At 39.5% G+C, this 22,118-nt stretch overlaps 1 protein-coding gene across 1 annotated transcript in view; it reads right to left on the bottom strand.

The window, feature by feature from the left end:
* The window catches only part of LOC114366310 (aminopeptidase N), a 42,479-nt gene that overhangs the window by 14,610 nt on the left and 5,751 nt on the right, over positions 1-22,118 (bottom strand). Inside the window, exons 3-14 of the mRNA XM_028323143.1 lie at positions 17,306-17,479; positions 9,288-9,559; positions 8,433-8,591; positions 8,249-8,296; positions 7,674-7,836; positions 6,625-6,837; positions 5,641-5,850; positions 4,924-5,057; positions 4,031-4,229; positions 3,029-3,230; positions 1,772-1,934; positions 388-604 (exon numbers count right to left, since the gene is read on the bottom strand). Coding sequence (XP_028178944.1) covers positions 388-604; positions 1,772-1,934; positions 3,029-3,230; positions 4,031-4,229; positions 4,924-5,057; positions 5,641-5,850; positions 6,625-6,837; positions 7,674-7,836; positions 8,249-8,296; positions 8,433-8,591; positions 9,288-9,559; positions 17,306-17,467 — 2,142 coding nt within the window. The 5' untranslated portion in view covers positions 17,468-17,479. The remainder of the gene's footprint in view (positions 1-387; positions 605-1,771; positions 1,935-3,028; positions 3,231-4,030; positions 4,230-4,923; positions 5,058-5,640; positions 5,851-6,624; positions 6,838-7,673; positions 7,837-8,248; positions 8,297-8,432; positions 8,592-9,287; positions 9,560-17,305; positions 17,480-22,118) is intronic.

Here is a 22,118-nt window from a genome sequence, read left to right as displayed (position 1 = left end):
GTCATCTATTATGACTTGTATAAACGCATTATCCACCAAAAAAAAAATACAAATGAAAGTGGAATTTTTAGCGAATATTTTCCGTGCGACATCAATTGTACTGTGGCTCGCAATACTGCAATACACTACGGCACCCATCGAGCTACGCGGATCGCCCGCTTATCATGTCGGATAGCCTACTGAAGAAAGCCACGTAAAGTAGGTAGGTAGTGTAAATTAGGCATTTTTCTTTGACTAACTAAAGTTCGTTTTAAATTTTTTTCGAAGTCAATTTTTTTACTGATTCGTGATCAGAATAAGCAGTAGCTTCTCGCCATATAGGGAGTTGAATAAGTACATTCAACTCAACCCTTAACTTTAATTGTAATATCAACCCGGGACACTTACCTGCATCTTCACACTGTTAAGGTCGTCCCCATTAATGATCTGCTTGGCGGCCAGCCCGCCGGACTGGCGGTAGGTGTCGGTGATGAGCCGCCGGACGAACTTCTGGAAGGCGCCGTAGTCCGGCGACCGGCGGAGCACCGACTCGAGCTTGGCTAACACGTTTAGACCGTTGGACAGAGGCAAGTACTCGGTCTCGTGCTTGAGGTAGCTCGCTAGTCTGGGGCAGAAGATATTTTCAATTACACAACGAAAACTTAAATTAAGCCTAGGCGCAGACCACAGACTTTCAGTTGGCCGATAGTGTGGTCCCGGAAGGGTAGATAGAACCTACGAGAACTGGCCATAAAAAAAACCGGCCAAGTGCGAGTCGGACTCGCGCACCGAGGGTTCCGTACAAACCTGCAAGGTTTACAAAGTTCGTTCATTACGACAATCGAGTCATAACTATGGTATTTTTATTGCAAAATGAAATTCTTAAGTTTATATTTATTAAAAAATATGTATTTTGTAATGTAACTAAAAATGTATGGTTTTCGTAATTTTTCCTTTATCTATGCTATAGGACGTTGCTTCGTACCAAATTTCAAGATTCTGAGTTCACGGGAAGCACCCTGTGGTTTTGATTCCCTTGCAAGTGTCGAAAATTTGCGGCATAAACGGCTGTATCTTTTGATTGCGTTGGCTTAGAAGTTTGATTTTTTCACAGCTTCAAGGGACAGTAGACCTGAGTAATTGATATAAATTTCAGCTTCATACCTCCACGCGTTCCTGAGAAAAATGGTTTTGACAGACGGACGGACGGACGGACAGACGGACAACAAAGTGATCCTATAAGGGTTCCGTTTTTTCCTTTTGAGGTATGGAACCCTAAAAATTATGCAGACATCAGGTCTGCAACCCGTTTAGCAAGTGTAGTGAGCGCAAGTCAAGATCCTCTCTAATTACTTAACCAGAGGAAAATGCAAGATTTAACCTACGCTCCCCACACTGGCCAGTCGAGTTGGGAAAGCTTGATACTAGCATAATATTTGTTCTTATGTCACCTCTTTCGAAATTACAAGTATTATGTAAAAGATTCAAATTATGATGGTGCATAGAGTTCACGGCTCCTGGGAGCTGCTAGATGCCAGGCAGTTTCTAGGGCAGTCGTGTGGTAGCCGGTGACAGTTTATCTTCCTCCAATAGGCCTAGGATGTGCGCCGCGATAAGCGGTTATCGCACCATTTTATCGATTTTGACGTCGATAAGTGTATGTCACAGCGCGCATCCTATTCCAACTGGACAGTGATTTTATTGGCGATCAGTTGCAGATCCTGGCTACACTGAAGTTCGAGCAGTAGGAACGAGAGGTGAGAATAGTTTTGAAGTTCTGTGTGGTACTCACTGTAAAGCAGTGTTGTAGTCGAGCTGGTTATTCCAGGCTAACGCAAAGGCATCCGACAGCAGTTGCACGCGGCCCAGGACTGGTAGCTTGTGGTGATCTCCACCAGTCAACGCGCCGACTAGGAGTTGCCAGTTGCGCTTGTCGTAGTTCACGCGGTACGGCGCTGTGGGACAAAGTTTTGTAAAATAATAAGTGTAGGATTATTATTTATGATGCTTGGACACAGGAATCATTCGTTTGTTTCGGTCAAAGGGCATCCACTGTTGAACAAACGACGGTCACGCGCCAAACAGGTCGCAGAACATGAGGTCAGGACTAGCTCCATAGCAAGAGGAGATCCACCCACAAGGTGAACAGATGACCTTATTCAAAGTAGCAGAAAGGCGCTAGATGATTTCCAGATTGGCCTAATGATATAGGGGAAGCCTGTTTTTAGCAGTGGACGTTCTGTGACTGAAATGATGATGATGGATGTTGTAGAGGCAACACTAAGATCCAGCAGCCTTTGGGGCCGTCCATAAATTACGTCATCGATTTTTTCAGATTTTAGACCCCCCCCCCCTACAATCATCCTATCGTCATTTCTTAATGCCCCCCCCCCCTAATTTAGAATGACGTAATATATGGACGGCCCCTTTTCCCTCTTTTCATTTTCTTGTAGTTAAATGCAGATTGTTGACCGAAAATTGACAGTTTTGGAGAAACGACAATAATAAATGTAAAGGTGAGTATAGACTAAAGTAGTTACTTGTAACAGAACAACGAGTCGCTCTATGAAATGTCTAGGGCGATATGTCTCGAAACAAACGTCATACTTTTACCTGTATTATACCATTCTCAAGAACGTTACATTAAAAAGAAATGTCTAATATTCACCTTAAAATCATCATAAATAAAAAACATCTAAAGGTAATCATTTTTAAACAGCTTAATGTATCGACAATGAAATGAGGAGATCCGTAAACGATATAGCCCGACGGATTAGCAAGCTGAAGTGGCAATGGGCAGGGCACATAGTACGCAGAACTGACGGCCGATGGGGCAGCAAGGTTCTGGAGTGGAGGCCGCGTACCGGAAAACGCAGCGTGGGACGTCCACCTACAAGGTGGACCGACGACATCGTAAAGGTAGCAGGGAAGCGCTGGACGCAGGCCGCTACCAATCGATCAACATGGAAAGCATTGGGGGAGGCCTATGTTCAGCAGTGGACGTCCTATGGCTGAAATGATGATGATGATGATGAATGTATCGACTCACCAATCATATCATAGTTGAACAGCACCCATTCGTCCGCCCCGGCGCCGTGTTCGAACCGATGCTGCGTGCTCACGCCCTCATCATCGGCCAGCCATTGAAGGTCGCCAGTAGGAGAGGATGCTTCCGACTGGCAGAGCACCTTTAGAGGCACCCACCAGGAGGAGTCGGTGCTGCCGCGAGAACCCATGTTGAGGTAGCGTTTCTGGGGAGGTTGGTGTTGGTTTTTTTGAAGCTAGATGACCCGGTGAACTTCTTGTCACCTACATGGCTACTTATTTATTTCTTCTTTTCTCATCTCTCATCTGTCACACTGGATGCTTTCTGCAGGCAACATTTGAGAGTGCTTTCTGCAGTTTACGATTAGGTCAAAGTAAACGCAGCCACATAATTTTGTTTTTGGGGAACATACAATTACAATATAATTTAACTTAGGTGCAGGAAGAAAACATTTAAACCAATTAAGTTTCCACAGTTAAATATACACATAAAGTTGGGCAAACCATCATCATGTATGAACAACTTTGTCGGTCTCTATGCATTCGTATTGATGCGATCTGACAGGTATTGTCGCCCTGACCGACAATGTAGTTCATACATGATGCGGACTACGTTCACTTTAACTTGACCGCAGACTGTAGAATGCAAATTAACGCGATACAAAGCTAAGCAGTCGTCAGTCAGGAAAGGTCGCATTCCAAGTCTTTGTTAAAATTCGAAATGAGGAAACCTGTATGACAACTAATCAACCGACTGAATTGTCAAAATTAAGTGGTAGTATAGGCACATAACTCGTAGCACTGATGAAGTAGGTATTGGAGTGACGTCTACAAACTGGAAGATGTGATCTAGACAGGCCTCTCACTCGATGGACTGACGATCTAGCCAGTGCCTAGATGAGAGCAGCACAGGGCCGTTCGTTGTGGATATCCTTGAGGGAGACCTTTGTCCAGGCAGACATCCATTGGTTAAAATGAGAGGTTAAGGTATTAAGCTGAAACTAACCTGTGTAACAGCCAACGTGTTATCACTGTAATCCCTGGTTACCGTCAGCACAGGATACCCAGTCTGCTTGGTCCACGTGTCCATAACTTCTTTAACGGTGACGTCACGGGCCAGGGTTCCGTACTGGCGGCTCGCGGCCGTTAGTTCTTCCCAGAGCGCGTCTTGGGCCGCGTTCTGGTAGGAGTACTTTACGAGGTAGCTGGGGAAAAATATGACATGTTTATTACTGAATTTTTTCACATACTCATAAAACTCATTTTTTTATGCAAGTAAGCTTTTAAAAAGCACTTTTACACGTCCCAGTATTAACCCTACCACACTGCTTCGGGACAATAAATGGGGCAGTGTTGAGAAGAAGCAAGAAACTCAGAAACTATTGAATAAGTAAAGTAAAGTAATAAAGTCTTTACTGTCAGTTAAACTTATACAATTCGTGGTTAAATCTAATCAAAAATATCTTTATTGATTTAGACTAATTAAATTACTTCTTACAAATAGTCAAAATGCTTTTTTTTTACCTTACCAGCTCTTCGAGACAAACATTTGCCAAGTGTTGAGAAGAAGCACCGCAACAAACTAACGCCCGTATTCACAAACGATGCTTGCTTAAGTGAAGTAGCAATTCGAACGCACAGCGTTGAATAGAGCTCTGTGATTGGTTCATGAGTCACCTTGTGCGTCCTCGCGCACTGTGAGACCTCATAGTAATGTTTGTGAATACCGGCGTCATGTCAGTCACAACTATCTACTCCTGTGTAGCCAGGATCTACAGCTTGACCGCCATAAAAACCCAACCAGTGAAAGTCAAGTTTGTCCCGGGGGAAAGTTAAACTGTCATTGGACCCGCAACGACATTAATCAGAACACAGGAGTTCGAAGCTAAGGGAACTTACTTGTGCAGCGCCTTCCTGAAGACCTCCTCTCCCAGGAACATGGTCATCATCCGGATGAGGGTGGATCCCTTGCGGTACGAGATCTCATCAAAGATCTCATTGATACGCTTCGGGTCGTCGATCGGGACTGACACCTGCACCACAGATTATGTCAGATATTGTACAGTCAGCGTCAAATAGGGAATATTTGACGCTGACGTAGCCAAAAAGCTCGCAACACGTCTTAGTTAAAAATTTGAATATGGTTGTGTAGTCAACTTTTTGGCTTCTTTGGGTTTCTCGAACTATTGGACGCTGACTGTACTAAAACACACAACAGTCAAAACACGTCAGACCCTCACATGCATGGTCTTTGCAAAATAGCTCTACAAATACAGAAGTTACTACAGTCGTAAAAGCTTGATTTATCGTGGAAATGTACGACATCCTTTTCTGTGGTAATTAACGCAACACGTTATCTAGATGTCATTGTCGTACCGTCGTATAGTACTTTGTGTTGTCGTGTCGTAGATTTCCACATGATGTCGACGTCGTATCGAGTATAAGCACGATACGACGACTTGGGGCTTTTACATATAATATTAAGTGTAAAAGCCCAATCACTTATTTAACCGCGTTTCTACTTCCCTTTATTTGGCACAAACTATTACCAACTTTGAAATTCAATAACAAGAGTTGCTACGTTGGAAACAATGATCCAATAATCCCACAACTCACAGGGTGCGAAGACTCCAAAGCGTCCAGTCCCAGCACGGAAATGAGATTCTCCACAGCATATCCCTGGTCGGCGCGCCATGTTGGTTCTACCGCTGCCACGCCGACCGACGCCATGAAGGTGGCGAAGCCTTCGTTGAGCCACAGGTCGGACCACCACTTCATGGTCACCAGGTTGCCGAACCACTGGTGGGCTAGTTCGTGGGCGATCACCTGGGGAACAATGATATGTTATGCTAAAAAAAGTCATTGGTTCAACCGTATCCTCACAGCATAAACTTCAAATTGATGTGGGCTCTATGGATACCAGCCTGGTTAAAGGATATTCACCCGTATTCACAAACGATACCTGCTTAAGTGAAGCAGAAAATTGAATGCACAGCGTCGAATAGAGCTCTGTGATTGGTTCGTGTGTCACCCTGTGCGTCCACGCGCACTGTGAGACCTCATAGTAATGTTTGTGAATACGGGCGTTAGTCCATTATGATGTCATTCACTGGTCATGACAAAACAAAGGATTTACTGAAGTAGATGTTTTTACGCAAATAAAATTCTGATTCTGATTCTGTAATATTTTAAGGCCCTATTCGACCAAACTTTTATTCAAAAATAACTCTTGGTATAACGCAAAATAAATAAGTACTCTTAGAGTAAAACAGAAACCCGTTTTACCAACTACTAATTTGAGTAACCTTTTAAATAATATGTAAGTATATATGTATCTATTCCTATATGTTATTTATGTAATCTTATTTCATCTAAGTTAATATCAATTTTATACCGCCTACTTTATTTTCAGTTTGGCTCTAAGGTTGACTGGAGGAAAATGCCGAAAGGCATTAAGTCCGCCTTATGTACAATGTTTTATGTGCATTTAAGTTCAAAATAAATAAATAAATTAAAATATGAGTTTGGGCCAATAATCAATTACGTTTTTTTAAACATCCTCACATTCTTCTTTTAAGGTAAGGTATAGGTTTTGCTTACCTCAGCCACCCTCTCCTTGCTCACAAACGACGACTGTTTCTTATCAAACAGCAGCGTGGTCTCCCTGTATGTGATGAGGCCCCAGTTCTCCATGGCTCCGGCGGCGAAGTCCGGGATCGCAAACATGTCTTGCTTGGGCAGCGGGAAGGACACGTTGAAGAACTTCTCGAAGTGGTCCAGGACACGGGGACCGATATTCGCTGCGTACGCCGTCTGGGAGAGAAGATAATTTATTTTATTTGATCACCCACAAGGTTACATTGTCGCATTCACAAGAAAAACTTACAAAAATGGCACATGTTAGATGCAAACTTAATTAAAGCTGAAAACAACATGCATTAGAGACTAAAGCCCGTTTTCACCATCAATCCCTAATTTTTAAGTAACCCCTATGAAAACAAAAAGTCTGTTATGTGTTACCATAGGGGTCACTTAAAGCAACCAAAAATTGGGGGTTAAAGAACTGAGAAAAATCAATATGGTGTAAAGAAGTCTCTATGCTTGTTCAAATCGGTGAGATTTGTCCAAGCATGTGGGCTTGTATTTACGTAAAGTAAGGAAAAATCAACATTAACATTATTGGACTTAGACAGGGTGTTGTATTGATTTGACATTGATAGATTTTTTACAAATAATGAGTACCTGACTATAGTCTGGTCTACGAGCACGTAGAATTTTGTCCAATGACCCCAAGCTACCCATCCTTATCGCTCGCGCGTAATTATATTGTTGTCGCGACTGTGCGACGGGCGCCCGCAGTGAGTGTGCGAGTGCGACAGCAACATAATTACGTGCGAGCGATAAGGATGGGTAGCTTGGGGTCATTGGACAAAATTCTACGTGTTCGCAGACCAGACTATAGTATAAGTAGAAAACAGAGATGATGACAAATAATCGGACCTTGGTCACCCGCTCAGAAGGAAGCATAACACCTTAGATTTATTATTGTGGTTGACCATCAATATGCAAATCATTGGGGGAGGCCTATGTTTAACGTTGGACGTCCTGTGGTTGAAATGATGAATGATGATGATGGGATAAGAACGTACCTGGTCGATGGCATCGCTCCGCGCCCAGATCCGGAACTTGGTGGTGGAAAGATTGGGTGGGCTTTCCACGTGAGCGAACTTAGACACAACGAAGGCGACCAGGTAGGTTGACATCGGTACTGACGTGTCGAACTCGTCCCATACGAAGTCGGACTTGCTCTTCCTGCAAGAATATGGTTGAAAAACTCAGAAAAATGACAGCTTGATTTTCCTGCAATAACGAGGGTGGTTGGATAAATCAGAACAGTGATATTTAGCGCAAAGTCAAAGGTCAGTTGGTTGACCATTGAGGATTTAGATTGCGAGGAGATTCGCCTCTTACGACATCCACGAGAGGATATGAGTGGAGCATAAAAACAGTGATAGATAGGTAACGCAAAGACAAAGGTCATTTGGCTTATACAGGAGAGATTATTATTATTGTTATTTATTACTGTTATTCGGTAGTAACCACATGGCTAAGTCAAAGACAGGTAATGTTTAAAGTAATGTAACACAGAGACAAGGTTATTTCAAGGTACTTATTGATAGTAATTAATAGGGATAGTGTCTCGGTAAAACTTGTATACACTTACCTGAACTTTTGTCCAACCATGTGCCAAGGCCAGTATGATTCGATGATGCTGAAAGATAAAAAAGGTGTTTAAATACAACACAACCTTATTGCCTTCTCTGCCAGTTAACCTTTGAGCTAAACAGGAAAAAATCGTTTGGCAGTAGCGGCGGCAGAACGGCGGTAGCTACCTATGTTCAACTTACTTCTGGTCGTAGCTGGTCTTCACAGGCATGTTGGAGACGGCAGTGAAGAGCTGGTGGTGGCCCAACGTGATCTTGAAGGTGGCTTTGTACATCGGCTCGTCGAAACACGGGAAGCCCTTGCGAGCGGAGATCGCTTCGAACTGGGTCGTGATGAGGTACCTGGACAAACAAACAAGTTTAGAAAGTTTTAGTATTAACCTCCTCTNCCTCCTTTGTGGTCTAGTGGTAAGACCACCTGCTTCAGACGCAGAGGTCCCGGGTTCGATTCGCAGTGGGGGCAGATTTTTCTGTTCGGTTTAGTTGGTGGTAGGGCTTGTTCTAAGTCCGCCTGGCTAGCTACCACCATCTTACCTAAGTCTGTCGCCATAACAACAATGTTAACAGTATTATTGTGTTCCGGCAGTTAGAGGTAAGATAGTCAGTTCCTCCGTCCGGACCGGTCGTTGTGGAAATTTTTGGGGGAAGCCTTTGTCTAGCAGTAGACATCATTTGACTCAAACGAATGAACGAACAAAACATGGTCTCTATTCAAGAATACGTTTAGGTACTCCACCTTACGGCGTTATTCACAAATAGCTTTCCGCCCGCGGCTTCGCTCGCGTGGAATTTTGTCTGTCACAGAAAAACTTTATCGCGCGCGTCCCTGTTTCAAAAACCGGGATAAAAACTATCCTATGTCCTTTCCCGGGACTCAAAATATCTCTATGCCAAATTTCATTAAAATCGGTACAGTGGTTTAGGCGTGAAAGCGAGACAGACAGACAAACAGACAGAGTTACTTTCGCATTTATAATATCAGTATAGATTCATTGCTTAAGTACCTACAGAACCACAGAAAAAATACTTAAAACTTACTCTTTCGATTTGGTGTTCTTATTGACGTATTGGCTAATGTACACTCCATCCAGGCCAGTCTTCAGGTTGCCATAGAACGGTATCGTCAGGGTGTAATTGTGGCCCACTTCCAGGTTCTTATCCAGGGAGACAGTTAAGAAGTTGTAGGTGTCGTTGATAGCTGCCCCCATGACCCCCGGGGCGTCCTGGCCCGTGAGGGTCACAGCCTGGGAGGCGATGGAGAAGTCTTGCGCATGGAGAATGATCTTGGACGTTGGTTTGACGGTTGACAGCTGTAAAGAATAATTTCCTATAATAACGTGACTGACGCCCGTTTTCACCATCAATCCCTAATTTTTAAGTGATTCCTATGGTATAACACATAACAGGAATTTTGTTTTCATAGGGGTCACTTAAAAATTTGCGATTGATGGTGAAAACAGTCATGAGTTGAGACTTAATATAGTGACTTTTCATAGGGGTCACTTAAAAATTAGCGATTGATGGTGAAAACAGTCATGAGTTGAGACTTAATATAGTGACTGAGTTTCTTGCGCTTTTCTTCTCACTGGCCCATTTGTTGTCCTGAAGCAGTTTTAGGGTTAATACTGGGACGTGTAAAAGTGCTTTTTGAAAGCCTGCTTGCATGAATAAATGAGTTTTATCTTTTCACCGAAAAGCACAGCGAGGGACGTCCACAAAGTGACCCTCACCGATGACCTCATTAAGGAAGGCGCTGGATGCAGGCCGCTACCAACCGGGCAATATGTTATGCATAAAAAAAAATATGGAAAGCATTGGGGGGGAGGCCTATGTTTAGCAGTGCACGTCCTGTGACTGTGATGATGATGGTCAAACTTCCGTCGTGACCAGCATCATTTTAACATGTCCTCTGCTGGAAATGTGGCTTTCCCAATGATTTCTAGATTGACCAGTTCGATGCGGTTCCTTATCCTTACAATATTTATCAACTTTTCAGGAGGTAAGTTGTGGAGTAGGTATGTGGAGTATTTTTAGATAATATTGAGAACCATTTTAACAGATTGTATTGATGACGAGTCACGAGTGTTCAGAAAAATTATGTCGAGACAATTCCCTCAAAAATAATCCTGTATGTACTTTTAGCTCTTTCGTAGTTTTCGTTTTAAAGTTACATGTGTATTTATTTAGAAAAATCTGTGTTTTAGTACGTTTTAGCACAGAATACATAATAGTAGCAACAGAAATTGCACTCCTTTGTGTAGGATCAGATGCCGACATTTTAACGGTAATAATAATAATGCAAAATATCCAACGCACCTGGTGCATTCGAAATCGCACCTTACTACTACGCTCACAAGAGCGCAATTTTTTTGTGTTCAGAGTTGATCTACCTCACAGCTCAAGCGTCAGGGTTGTATAAGCAAAGTAAAATAAATAAAAACTTAATTTTAAGAAGCATTTATTGTATTTACGATAGGTAAACTTTAATCTAGTGGTGTTTGTATAATCGTACTCTCTAAAGTACCTATTAATAAACTTCTAGTCCAGTCAATAAAGCATTATAGATGGAAATCCGTGGAACACAATTTTTGACTTCGGGACTTTATTTAGACTAGTTAGGAGGTGAACATAGCAAAAGTCCCCGCCCTTAGCCCTTGAGCCGGCGGGGAGAGGGGGGTTTAAAGGTACCACTTTTCGGTTTTTCGCTTAATCCTCGGAAACTATGCGTCCTAGTGACATGGCTACTATGAACCAAATAAAGCTTATTAAATTTGCTACAGGTGAGATAGTCAAGTTTTTCTATATCTTGTATAGTTTTCGCGGCAAATGCTCTAGAAGGTCTGTAATATTGGAAATTTTATTTTTGTCTTACATGTTTCCGTCTGGAGAAAATCGACTAAATCAATATTGAGCTAATATTCTAGACATGCGGGAGCATGTTAAGCCTAGTTCCAGTGAGGGGACTGCACCGTGCGTATATTTAGACGAACCAATTGGAGCCTTTTTTGACTCCTCATCACTCAAAAAGTACTGTGCATTAACACTTCAAATTTGGCTCATGTGTTGAGACTTGCAAGATAAACATCAGCTTCAAATTTCATAAATATACCTCAAACGGTTCTTTAGGTATTGACGTCTAAAAATCTACATGGCTGACCTATAAGACCAAATTCTAACCACTTCCAGATGACCTTGAAGGTTCAAATTTAGCATCCAGATAGGTAGTTGTGTAAATACAAAGGAACAAATAAAAAACCAGTAAATTTTTACATTTCACAGGTGATAGATAGATTTTAGTGTCCTAAATGTCGATTTTTGAACGTCAATACCTAAATAACCGTTTGAGGTATATTTATGAAATTTGAAGCTGATGTTTATCTTGCAAGTCTCAACACATGAGCCTAATTTGAAGTGTTAATGCACAGTGCTTTTTAAGTGATGAGGAGTCAAAAGGGGCTCCAATTAGTTCGTCTTAATATACGCACGATGCAGTTCCCTCCCTGGAACTAGGCTTAACATGCTCCCGCATGTCTATAATGTTTGCCTAATGTTGATTTAGTCGATTTTCTCTTGATAGGAACATGTAAGACAAAATTAAAATTTCCAATATTACAGACCTTCTAGAGCAGATGCCGCGAAAACTATACAAGATAAAGAAAAACTTGAATGTCTCACCGGTAGCAAATTGAATAAGCTTTTTTTGGTTCATAGTAGCCATGTCACTAGGACGCATAGTTTCCGAGGATTAAGCGAAAAACCGAAAAGTGCTACCTTTAAACCCCCCTCTCCCCGCCGGCTCAAGGGCTAAGGGCGGGGACTTTTACTATGTTCACCTCCTGACTAGTCTTAATAAAGTCCCGAGGTCAGAAATTGTGTTCCAGGGATTTCTCTCTACACCGTCGTTAAAGCATTCATTGACTGGACTATTCAGTGTTGCGATATTTCGAAATTGGACAAACAGTTTTAAAAGGTGTAGTGTCGGAAAATAGACACGGTGAAGTAAAGTTCATGTTTTTATTAGCTAAAATAATTTTTTTGCTACAGTTTTTTGTCATAAGTATTTCAAAATTATTTAAAAAGTGTAGTTTTTTTAAATTATTTAAATCACTACAGTTAATTATTCCTAAATATTACGATTTTCCATTAAATAAGAATAACAGTGCTGTTGGAACAATAAACCTTGATTGCGACGATGATCGACCGAGCGTGTATAGGTACGCGTGTGTACACAGGCGCGTGGCGGCCCTGACTGATCTGCAACTTCAAGTTGTCGCGCGCTGTAGGTAATTATCTCGGCCGGCATAGGCGAGTGACGGAGGCCTGGTTTTAGTCACTATGACTCACATACTTTTGTTATAAAATAACCTGAACACTGGGCCTTATGATTCATAACATTCAAAAGTCTAGAAGTCAAAAAAATGTTAGACCTTCTAACATTGTAAGACTGACTTAAGCAACGCGTTGACCTCGATCCTGAACAGATTTCACTATCGACCGGTGGCAAGAAACCTACAAAATACAAACACAATATGCCTGATAATAGAGGCTTTTTATGACATGTCATAGAAAGCAGGTCAGCTGCAAACAATGACCGTGTTGTTAAATACGCTTCATTTAAATGGTTTCTAAATAAATAATATCCTTGGACATTTTACACTGCGCCTCTAGTCCCAAACTAAGCAAAGCTTGTACTATGGGCACTAGACAACGGATATAAACATACTTAAATACTTTTTTTTAAATACATACATACATGTTATACATAGAAAACACCCAGTCCAATACAAACAAATATGTTCATGCACAAAAATGTTTGTACTGAGCGTGAATCGAACCCACGACCTCTAGGAATAGGAGTCCGTTTCGAGCCACTACGCCAAACGGCCCAAAAATGAAATTCATTTAAAACTTAGGTACCTACAGGCTAAAATAATACTGACATCTCAAAAACCATCACAAACCTACCAAAATTCGGTAGTGCTGTTGAATTTACTCAAGTGCCTATTAAAATAACTAAATAATTAACAAAAGAACTACTGAGAAAAGACATCGCATAAATCAGAGGTAGGTTCTAAACATTTTTCCCAGAATCGGTCACTGGCAATTGTTAAAATACATAAACCAAGCTTTTCAATAAATAACGTCAAATACTTACCTGAAGTCGGCTTTAAATCATTTGTTACAACCATGGTGACAACTATTTGATTTAATGTAATGCATCGAGCAAGCATCAATCATAATAACATTACTCATGATTCAAAATATTTGCCTACAATTTAAACTTGTTTGTTACTTGGCGTAAGTTACTGGAAATCGAAAATAAAAACATGTAGGTACGAGTATAATAGCTTTACGTTAGGATAACGTTTAGATATTAGGATTTATCTAAGACATAATAAGATAACGGTAGTAATTCCATTTAAAAGTTATTTAAATGAAGTATTTAGCAAAGATAATCTGTAAGTTACACACATTTTCCGTAAAACCAAACTCACTTCCTTAAGAAAATAATCGCCCTCTAGCAAGGTAGTTTGTTAAACACAAGGTTTGTTTATTATTACGAGCTTTTAGTTTCCTTCTACGTGATATAAAAGCCTTCTTATCTCTTTTGCACTCTCTCCGATTTTCAGCTATGCTATGCCACTTTTCCCCTCTAGTAGAGTATAGAATATTTTGCCAAACCATACTGGGCCTAAGTCATTAACGATTTTTAATCGTGGACCCACTCTATAGAAATAGTGGCTCAAAGACTGTTAGCTCAGAAGCTTTTATAGATAGGCCTTTCAATTTTTAGTGTGGATCAAATTCTCTATTTGCTTTTAATGAATTAACGGGACTATTCCTCCTCTCGTTTCCACTCCTGTGTAGCTCAATAAAAACCCAACCAGTGAAGGTCAAGTTTGTCCCGGGGGAAAGTTAAACTGTCATTGGACCCGCAACGAAATTAATCAGAAGAACATAGGAGGAGTTCGAAGTTAAGGTTCGACTTCCCTCCATTGCAAAGCAGATGACAGTGACAAACAAAGGTTTTTTTAGTGAATTAGAGAAGGTCATGTTCCTGCAGTGGAGAATGATAATGACGATGATACTCATTCCACAGTTTTCTGGCCTCTGACGACCTGTCCAAGGTCAAAACTAATTTTGGGTGCTACAATGAGGATTCGCGCAATTGCCTCTAGAATATTAAGTACCTAAGTAGGTATTATAATCGATTCAGTAGGTACTGAGCCAATTTTTTCCTTGTTTCAAGTTTATGAGAAGTCTAAAACCCATATTCACAAACGATACCCACTTGCTTAAGTGAAGCAGAAAATCGAACGCACAATAATATAGCTATGTGATTGGTTCGTGTGTCACCCTGTGCGTCCACGTGCACTGTGAGACCTCATAGTAATGTTTGTGAATACGGGCGTATGTCCAACTGTAGGCAGTCGATCTTCTGCTGTTATTATCTCTAATATAGTGTTAGTCGCCATTTTGGTCAATGTGAATTAATATACTATTTGTATTATCAAACCACGTACTGTCAAAGGAAAACCTTGCGGTAGGCATTCACCTCGGCGGGACGGGGACGGAATAGCAATGCAATTATAAGCTGAGCCATTCTGCAACGTGATATTTGTTGGGAAATTTTACTGCTGAATCTTAACTGTTTTAATGTCTTAGATTAAGCATTAAACCTTTATGACTTGTGGTAAATATTCTTAGAGCCGTATTATAAATGACAGTCAAGTAAGAATTGGTTCAAGATTGATCCTAATATTGAAATTTTACCAACCCTTGAATTGATGCGCAATATACTTTATAGCGAGTTTTGAGTAAGTTTTTATTGCTCATCATTGCTGCATCGTTCAGTTTCAAGTTCTAAATTTTCCCTTTAGCTTTCTGTGTTTGTGTGTTGTGATTACAAAAACTGCCTGTCCACTAGACATGTCATATCCATTCTTGTTTTCAATCCAAAGTTGATCAAAGTTTTATAGGGAGCTTCGTCCATTGGCTACTAAGTAGCCCGATGAGTTTACAGATAAGTGATCTCACTCGATTATTTCTAAACTATACAAGATATCCAAAAACTGGTTACTGATCCTGAAAGTGCTTCACGAGCTCTATACAACGGTACCAATAACAGTTTACAAAATAAACTGGATCTATCCTAAAATTCAATGTTTCCATCTTGTATAGTTTAGACTTAATCGAGTGAGATCACTTATCGTTTCCACCCTGTAGTGTATACCTACTATTATAAGTATACAAATGTTAAGCCAAAGCACATTTACCTCCGCGTGGGTCGCTGGGGTATCCAAATAAGTATTATTGTGTCTGCTTAGCATAGCTGCTTACATTCGTATTGTTACGAGTTTTTTGTTTGCATAACTGCACTTCCCACTCGGTTGCTTGTGTACGATCATCGTGATATTTTTAAACATCTTTCATTGTAAAATAATGCAATATTGTAAACAATTAAGAATGCCCCTCAAGGTTTATGTGTCACTGGATTTCCCACTGTCGCCTGCCTCTTCGATTTGTTGCCAATGTTACTTGTCGATTTATTATTATTTTTCTTCTTGTTTTTAATAATATTATAGTTCATAATATTATATTTATGTATCTTTACAATGAAGGTATCAATACAAAAAACTCATAGCATTATCTTTTAAGGTTAATACTGGTAATACCAACAATACCTACGACTTACTTTTAGGAAAACATCATCAAACAGAGATTTAAGTATCTTTTATTATAGAAAAAGATGTTGAAAATAGTGAAAATGCTTTCTAGCGCTGCTTCTTCTCGGCACTAGCCATATTATGATCAACGATGTTAAGACGTATTTAAAGATATTTTTAAAAGCTGGCAACTGGAAATAATGATTCACAAGTTGATGAACAGTTTCTTTGTCAAATTCTTTCTCAATTCGGAACAAACAATGAATGTCACATGTAATGTATGCAAATGTGCATTGTTGACGAACATTTCTGTAGTCTCGGTCCATTAGGATAGTTCTTGATGTACCGTTACACTTTAGTCTTGCATTTTAAGTTTTGAAAAAGTCTTATCAATGCAAAATTCCAACTTTCAAAAATACAGTTATATTGAAATTTATAACTATACAAACAACATTTTGAGACCGTTAGGTAATTAAGATGGCTGATTTGGTTTTATTACAAATAAGATAGACAAGGTTAAATGCTATAAAGTAGACGAATAATTTGACTATTAAGAATAATAAAAGTCATCTTGATGATGACACATTTCTAAATTGACTGTTATTTACAATGGGCTAACAGCAACCGGAATAGAGCGGTCAATATTTACAGTGAATTGGATGTTTTAGCCTTGTTTGATGTTGAGATCAATGCCTGTAAAAGTNGTAAAAGCGCTTTGAGTCATCATGGTATTACAATTTTAGCCCAACTACTGTTTCAGTTAATTGCTGAGAAAAAGCATCGCAAGAAACTCAAGTCCCTTTTCTCGGTCGTTAGCCTGTTTTTCAAGGATTTACAATAGTAGTATTTTTATCGATGCGAGCTAGGCAGTTATAACATGCTAAACATTTTGGTCTTCTAAAATGTTAATATCATCTTTTAATAACTACGAGTATTAGGTAGGTCCTTTTTCATGAAAGTATTTTCAATGTTTTTTGAACCACGAATAAGCTGGTGTACAATCTACATAGTTTCTGGAGTGTAGGGGAGACCGAGGTGAGAATAGAGGTGACTTGTAATAGAGGTGAGTTGTGACAATACCGATTTCTCTACACCTATAAGTTCTGAAAGACCATGCCGAATTCGCGAAGTTTATTTACTTATTTATTAAGGAAATAAACAGCAACATTCATAAAACACATTTAAACCAAAACAAAATAATTAACATATTTGCCTTAATTTAATTCCACTGCTAGTTAGCGCAGGTTATGTTAATTTAGACAAATAATACAGACGATAGCACATCAAGGTAATCACTAAGGTACAGAGAAATTGAATTTGGTTCAACTCACCCCTGGTTCAAAACACCTCGATCTCCCTTACTATCTGGTATGTATTTCTAGTACTCACCAGAATATCGACGACTCCAAAGAAGCTGAAGTTGGTGGTCGGGTCGATGTCGTAGGTGACCCTTAAATCGTAGTGGGAGGGGTGGACATCCCCCGGGAGGAGGTACTCGTGGGCTGCTGCCCACTGCAGGGCCAGGAGCACTGTGACGCAACTCCGCCACATTTTGGGAGGTTACTGGAAATAAAGGGTCACGGTATAGAAAGACAGAAGAAACAAGACATCCCAACTAATATTATAAATGCGAAAGTAACTCTGTCTGTCTGTCTGTCTGTCTGTCTGTTACGCTTTCCCGCTTAAACCTCGCAACCGATTTTGATGAAATTTGGCATAGAGATAGTTTGAGTCCCGGGAAAGAACATAGGATAGTTTTTATCCCGGTTTTTGAAACAGGGACGCGCGCGATAAAGTTTTTCTGTGACAGACAAAATTCCACGCGGGCGAAGCCGCGGGCGGAAAGCTAGTAGCTCATAAAAATTAAAAACTCATAAAACTATTTTAATATTTGCAAGTAGGCTTTTAAAAACACTTTTACACGTCCCAGTATTAACCCTACCTCTGCTTCGGGACAATAAATGGGCCAGTGCTGAGAAGAAGCAGCGCAAGAAACTCAGTGACTATTGTCAGCCTCTTTTTCAAGAGTTTGCAGCTCGTAGAGCTGATGTCCACTGGGGCAGAAAGTGCCAGAAGACGTAGTGTGTACAGGCCCCCTAATAGGTGGACTGACGATTTGGTGAAGGTCGCGGGAATGACGTCCGTTGTTGGACAAAGGCCTCCCCCAAGGATTTCTAGAACGACCGGTCTAGCGCTGCCCGTATAGGTAGTGCCCTACTTTCCGCGTCCTTCACTAGATCGCCGGTCCAACGAGTGGGAGCCCTGCCCACACCGTATATGCAGGTCCGAGATCTTTTCTGTTCCAAAGGTCATCACTACTAGAGGTTACGTTCTTACAAATTCACCTACGTCCGTCTCTCTTGGTCTAAAGCTTATTCACAGAAACTAATGTTTATTATTGTTTTCATTGAAATCGTGTTTGAAACATAATTAATATTTTAAATGCACTCCAATTTTAATTCCAAAGAAGTAGATATCGCGCACGTTCGCGTATCAAATGCATTATAATTCTGTTTTTTGTTATACAGTGCCTTGCTACTTGCTGCGCATTATTAAAATACTTATCATAACGTGTTATGGGTGATAATGATAATCATCGCATTTACATGCCAAAATCATGTGAAATGACAAACTCATTTACAATGCGGGTATCAATTAGGTACGAAGTCGTTAAATCTAGGCATGAATCTCAGGTATTTTTTATCTCGGTTCTGATACGGGTCATTCGAAAATAAAGATAATATCTTTAGCCTAGCCACAGACAAACTCTTAGTCGGCCGATAGTTTAGGCGACTCCAATTTTTTTTAAAGTCGGCTATACTGATTTAAACAACGCGACCCAACTATCGGCCGACTAAGCCCTAGGCGGAGACCACCGATTTTTAGTTGGCCGATAGTTGGATCGGGCTGTTAATCATTATGGAGATGTATAAAAGTCCACACATTACACCGATTTGGTATCGGGCTCGGCTGATTCTTCATACAAATTAGAATCGGGCCCAACTCTCGGCCGACTAAAACAGCTGAGGGATGTCCTAAAATATGGGTAAGGTAGGTATGAATTAGGAATACTTTGTTGCAAATTAGAGTAGCACAACAACAAACGGTATGACTGTGAATGTAGCTGGCAACAGCTGAGGATAAGTACATCGCTCGCAATACATATAAATATGTATCTAAGGAAAATAAATTGACTATTAAATAGTACTCAACTTAAGTAGTTTATGGAGACCACGTGTCAATTAAATAACTCTGTATTGCACCTATTTATAAGACGAGTTCCATACATCATACTACAACATGTTATGTACATGTTAACGTACCTTGTAATTAACATGTAATTTACAAGTATTATACATTATAGCTTATTATCTTCATAAGTTCATAGGTAACTGGGTATGTATCTTTTAATTTCATAACCTAAAGAAAACTTTACTTATTTACAGCTGTTTAGCGAATTTTATTCTACACTAGCGGCCACCCGCGACTTCGTACGCGTGGATCCCGTTTTACCCTCTTAGGGGTTGAATTTTGCAAAATCCAATCTCAGTGAGCACCTACGTTAAAAGGAACCCCCATGCAAAATTTGAGACTCCTAGCACTTGTAGTTTCTGAGATTTCGTTATTTTCTTTCGCTTTTATAAATATGAGATTTGAGATGAGGATACACCAGGGATGTATGCTAATAATACACTCATTAATCATAAAATCTGACCTATTGCTATAGAAAAGAATAATTGTTTTCATCTTCCGATCGACTCTACTTTTTTCAGTGTTGCTACATTTATACCATATATTCGTTAGCTCTGAGGTAATCATGATTATGTTACTTGAGTGAGTCATAAAGAGTAACTCCGGGCCACACATGCGACTAATAACTTATTTATAGAAGCAAAGGTTGCGTGACATGCACGGCTCCCGTAATACCCATATCGATTGGGCTGGCCTAGGCTGACACGATTACCTATAATTAGAATATTAAATTAGGTTATAGGGAATTTATCAATTTTTAGGTAGAAAATGATGTGACGTAGGTATGTGTAGGTATAACGCTTCCGTGGTTATTACGAAGATAGTGAGTAGATGGATGCCCTTAATTTTGTCTTTTCTATACATAATCTGTGAAATACACATTTTTATAACTGTGAGTCAGTAACATAAACTTTTTTTCGCTTTTGTGTCTTATTTATTTATTTATTGAAAAAGATACACCAACGACATATAACTTTACATATAACAATAATACAGTGTTGAGTAGGTACAATATTAAAATATATGCCTTTACAGGTGGATACATCATTTCCTATTATCGAACGTTGACTCGAGTTTAAAGTAGGACATTAGTTAAAGACAAAATTAAGAAAAGAAACAATAAATATTAGGTACATAACATTAATTCCACACACTTCCTCTTGAAGCGGCGCTCCGATTTATCAAAGATATCGATGTCAGCAGTATTAATATTATTGTAAGTGCGTATTCTTATTCGGGAAATGCACATAATAATATGACCTTTAACTAGCTAGGGAATAATCCAGTTGCGGTTTTGGGTTCGAATCCAGATGATAGCAAATGTTATGGTGGTGAGCACGAGCATTTATACTTTAAAGATATGGATATATGTAGGTACACAGGTACTTACATTTGGTTTAATAAAATTGTTACATTGAGTCACTTTAATTTAAATTGAGCTTAGTAGGATAGGACTGACTATTTTTTGGTCTGAGAGATGGGCTCAATGGCTCAATTAAGGTAATTGTTTAATTATTTATAATAAACAAAATAAATACCTTTGCTCTGATGACATTTAGTAAAGTTTTGATATAAATCTTCATCTTTACACAAACGTAAATAAATAAACTCATGCAGCTTTAAAATCTCGTAGGCTCAAGCCGCAATGTTTGTTTACTAATGAAATGTCACAAATAAAAGACTTCATTGTCAAAATCAAATCACCAAAAATAAATTGAAGAGGAAAGTTGCAATAAAAGATTTTGTATTTGAAAATAATGCAAAAAATAACGAACAAGAACATGATTGACACTTGTGACATTTGAAAGGAGCAAAAAAAGTTGGCAAAAACTTTTTGGTTTGTTTTCCATAAAACCCGGAGAAAAACCCCAAAATTAAATTTTTTTTTTCAGTAAAAATACCACTACCGATATGAATGTGAGACTTTATGAATTTCAATTAAGAGAATAAATAAAAGCTTACACTAAGAAAACCATTAATACAAAATGAGTATCTATAATGACTTCCTCCTTACTTGACTTTCGAATATAAATCTAGACTAGCTTTCCGCCCGCGGCTTCGCCCGCGTGGAATTTTGTCTGTCACAGAAAAACTTTATCGCGCGCGTCCCTGTTTCAAAAACCGGGATAAAAACTATCCTATGTTCTTTCCCGGGACTCAAACTATCTCTATGCCAAATTTCATCAAAATCGGTTGCGAGGTTTAAGCGGGAAAGCGTAACAGACAGACAGACAGACAGACAGACAGAGTTACTTTCGCATTTATAATATTAGTTGGGATATTTTATCGAATGCCTTGGTCTAGCCTGCCCCCTTTCACAAAGTATATATTTTTACCTAACAACAATAACCAATTTTGTTATTCATACAAAAAACTTAGCGCAATGATTATGTTCTTGAGATTGCCTCAAATGTTATTTTTAAATATTATTATTCCTTTCCACTTTCTTCTTTCCTACAGGAAATAATTGGTAAATAAAAACCACTAACTTTATCTTTCAAAAATACCACATGCAATAAAGCTTAAAAGCTCCCAGCGGGAAGCTTATGGAGACAAGATATACGACTTACTTCGCGCTAAGCTTTCGGAATACTTAATTGTTACTTTGAATCGATTTGATTTATATTTAAGGAAAAATGTTTTGGAAGATATCTTCAAATTAACCGTTATCTTTATTATGGTGCTGTATCAGAACAGAATATTATCTATACTAATATTATAAATGCAAAAGTAACGCTGTCTGTCTTGATTTTACGCCTAAACCACTGAACCGATTTTGATGAAATTTGGAAAGGACATAGGTAGGAGTTTTTATCCCGGTTTTTGAAACAGGGACGCGCGCGCGTTTTTCTGTGACAGACAAAATTCCACGCGGGCAAAGCCGCGGGCGGAAAGCTAGTTTACAATATAAAAATATAAAACATTTACAAATATAAGGATGCTAGTATCA

Source organism: Ostrinia furnacalis, unplaced genomic scaffold, assembly GCF_004193835.3.
Source record: "Ostrinia furnacalis isolate ACB-3 unplaced genomic scaffold, ASM419383v2 OfSCF0620, whole genome shotgun sequence".
Taxonomy (NCBI): domain Eukaryota; kingdom Metazoa; phylum Arthropoda; class Insecta; order Lepidoptera; family Crambidae; genus Ostrinia; species Ostrinia furnacalis.
Note: the sequence above shows the minus strand (reverse complement) of the source record. Positions and strands in the feature narration are given on the sequence as shown.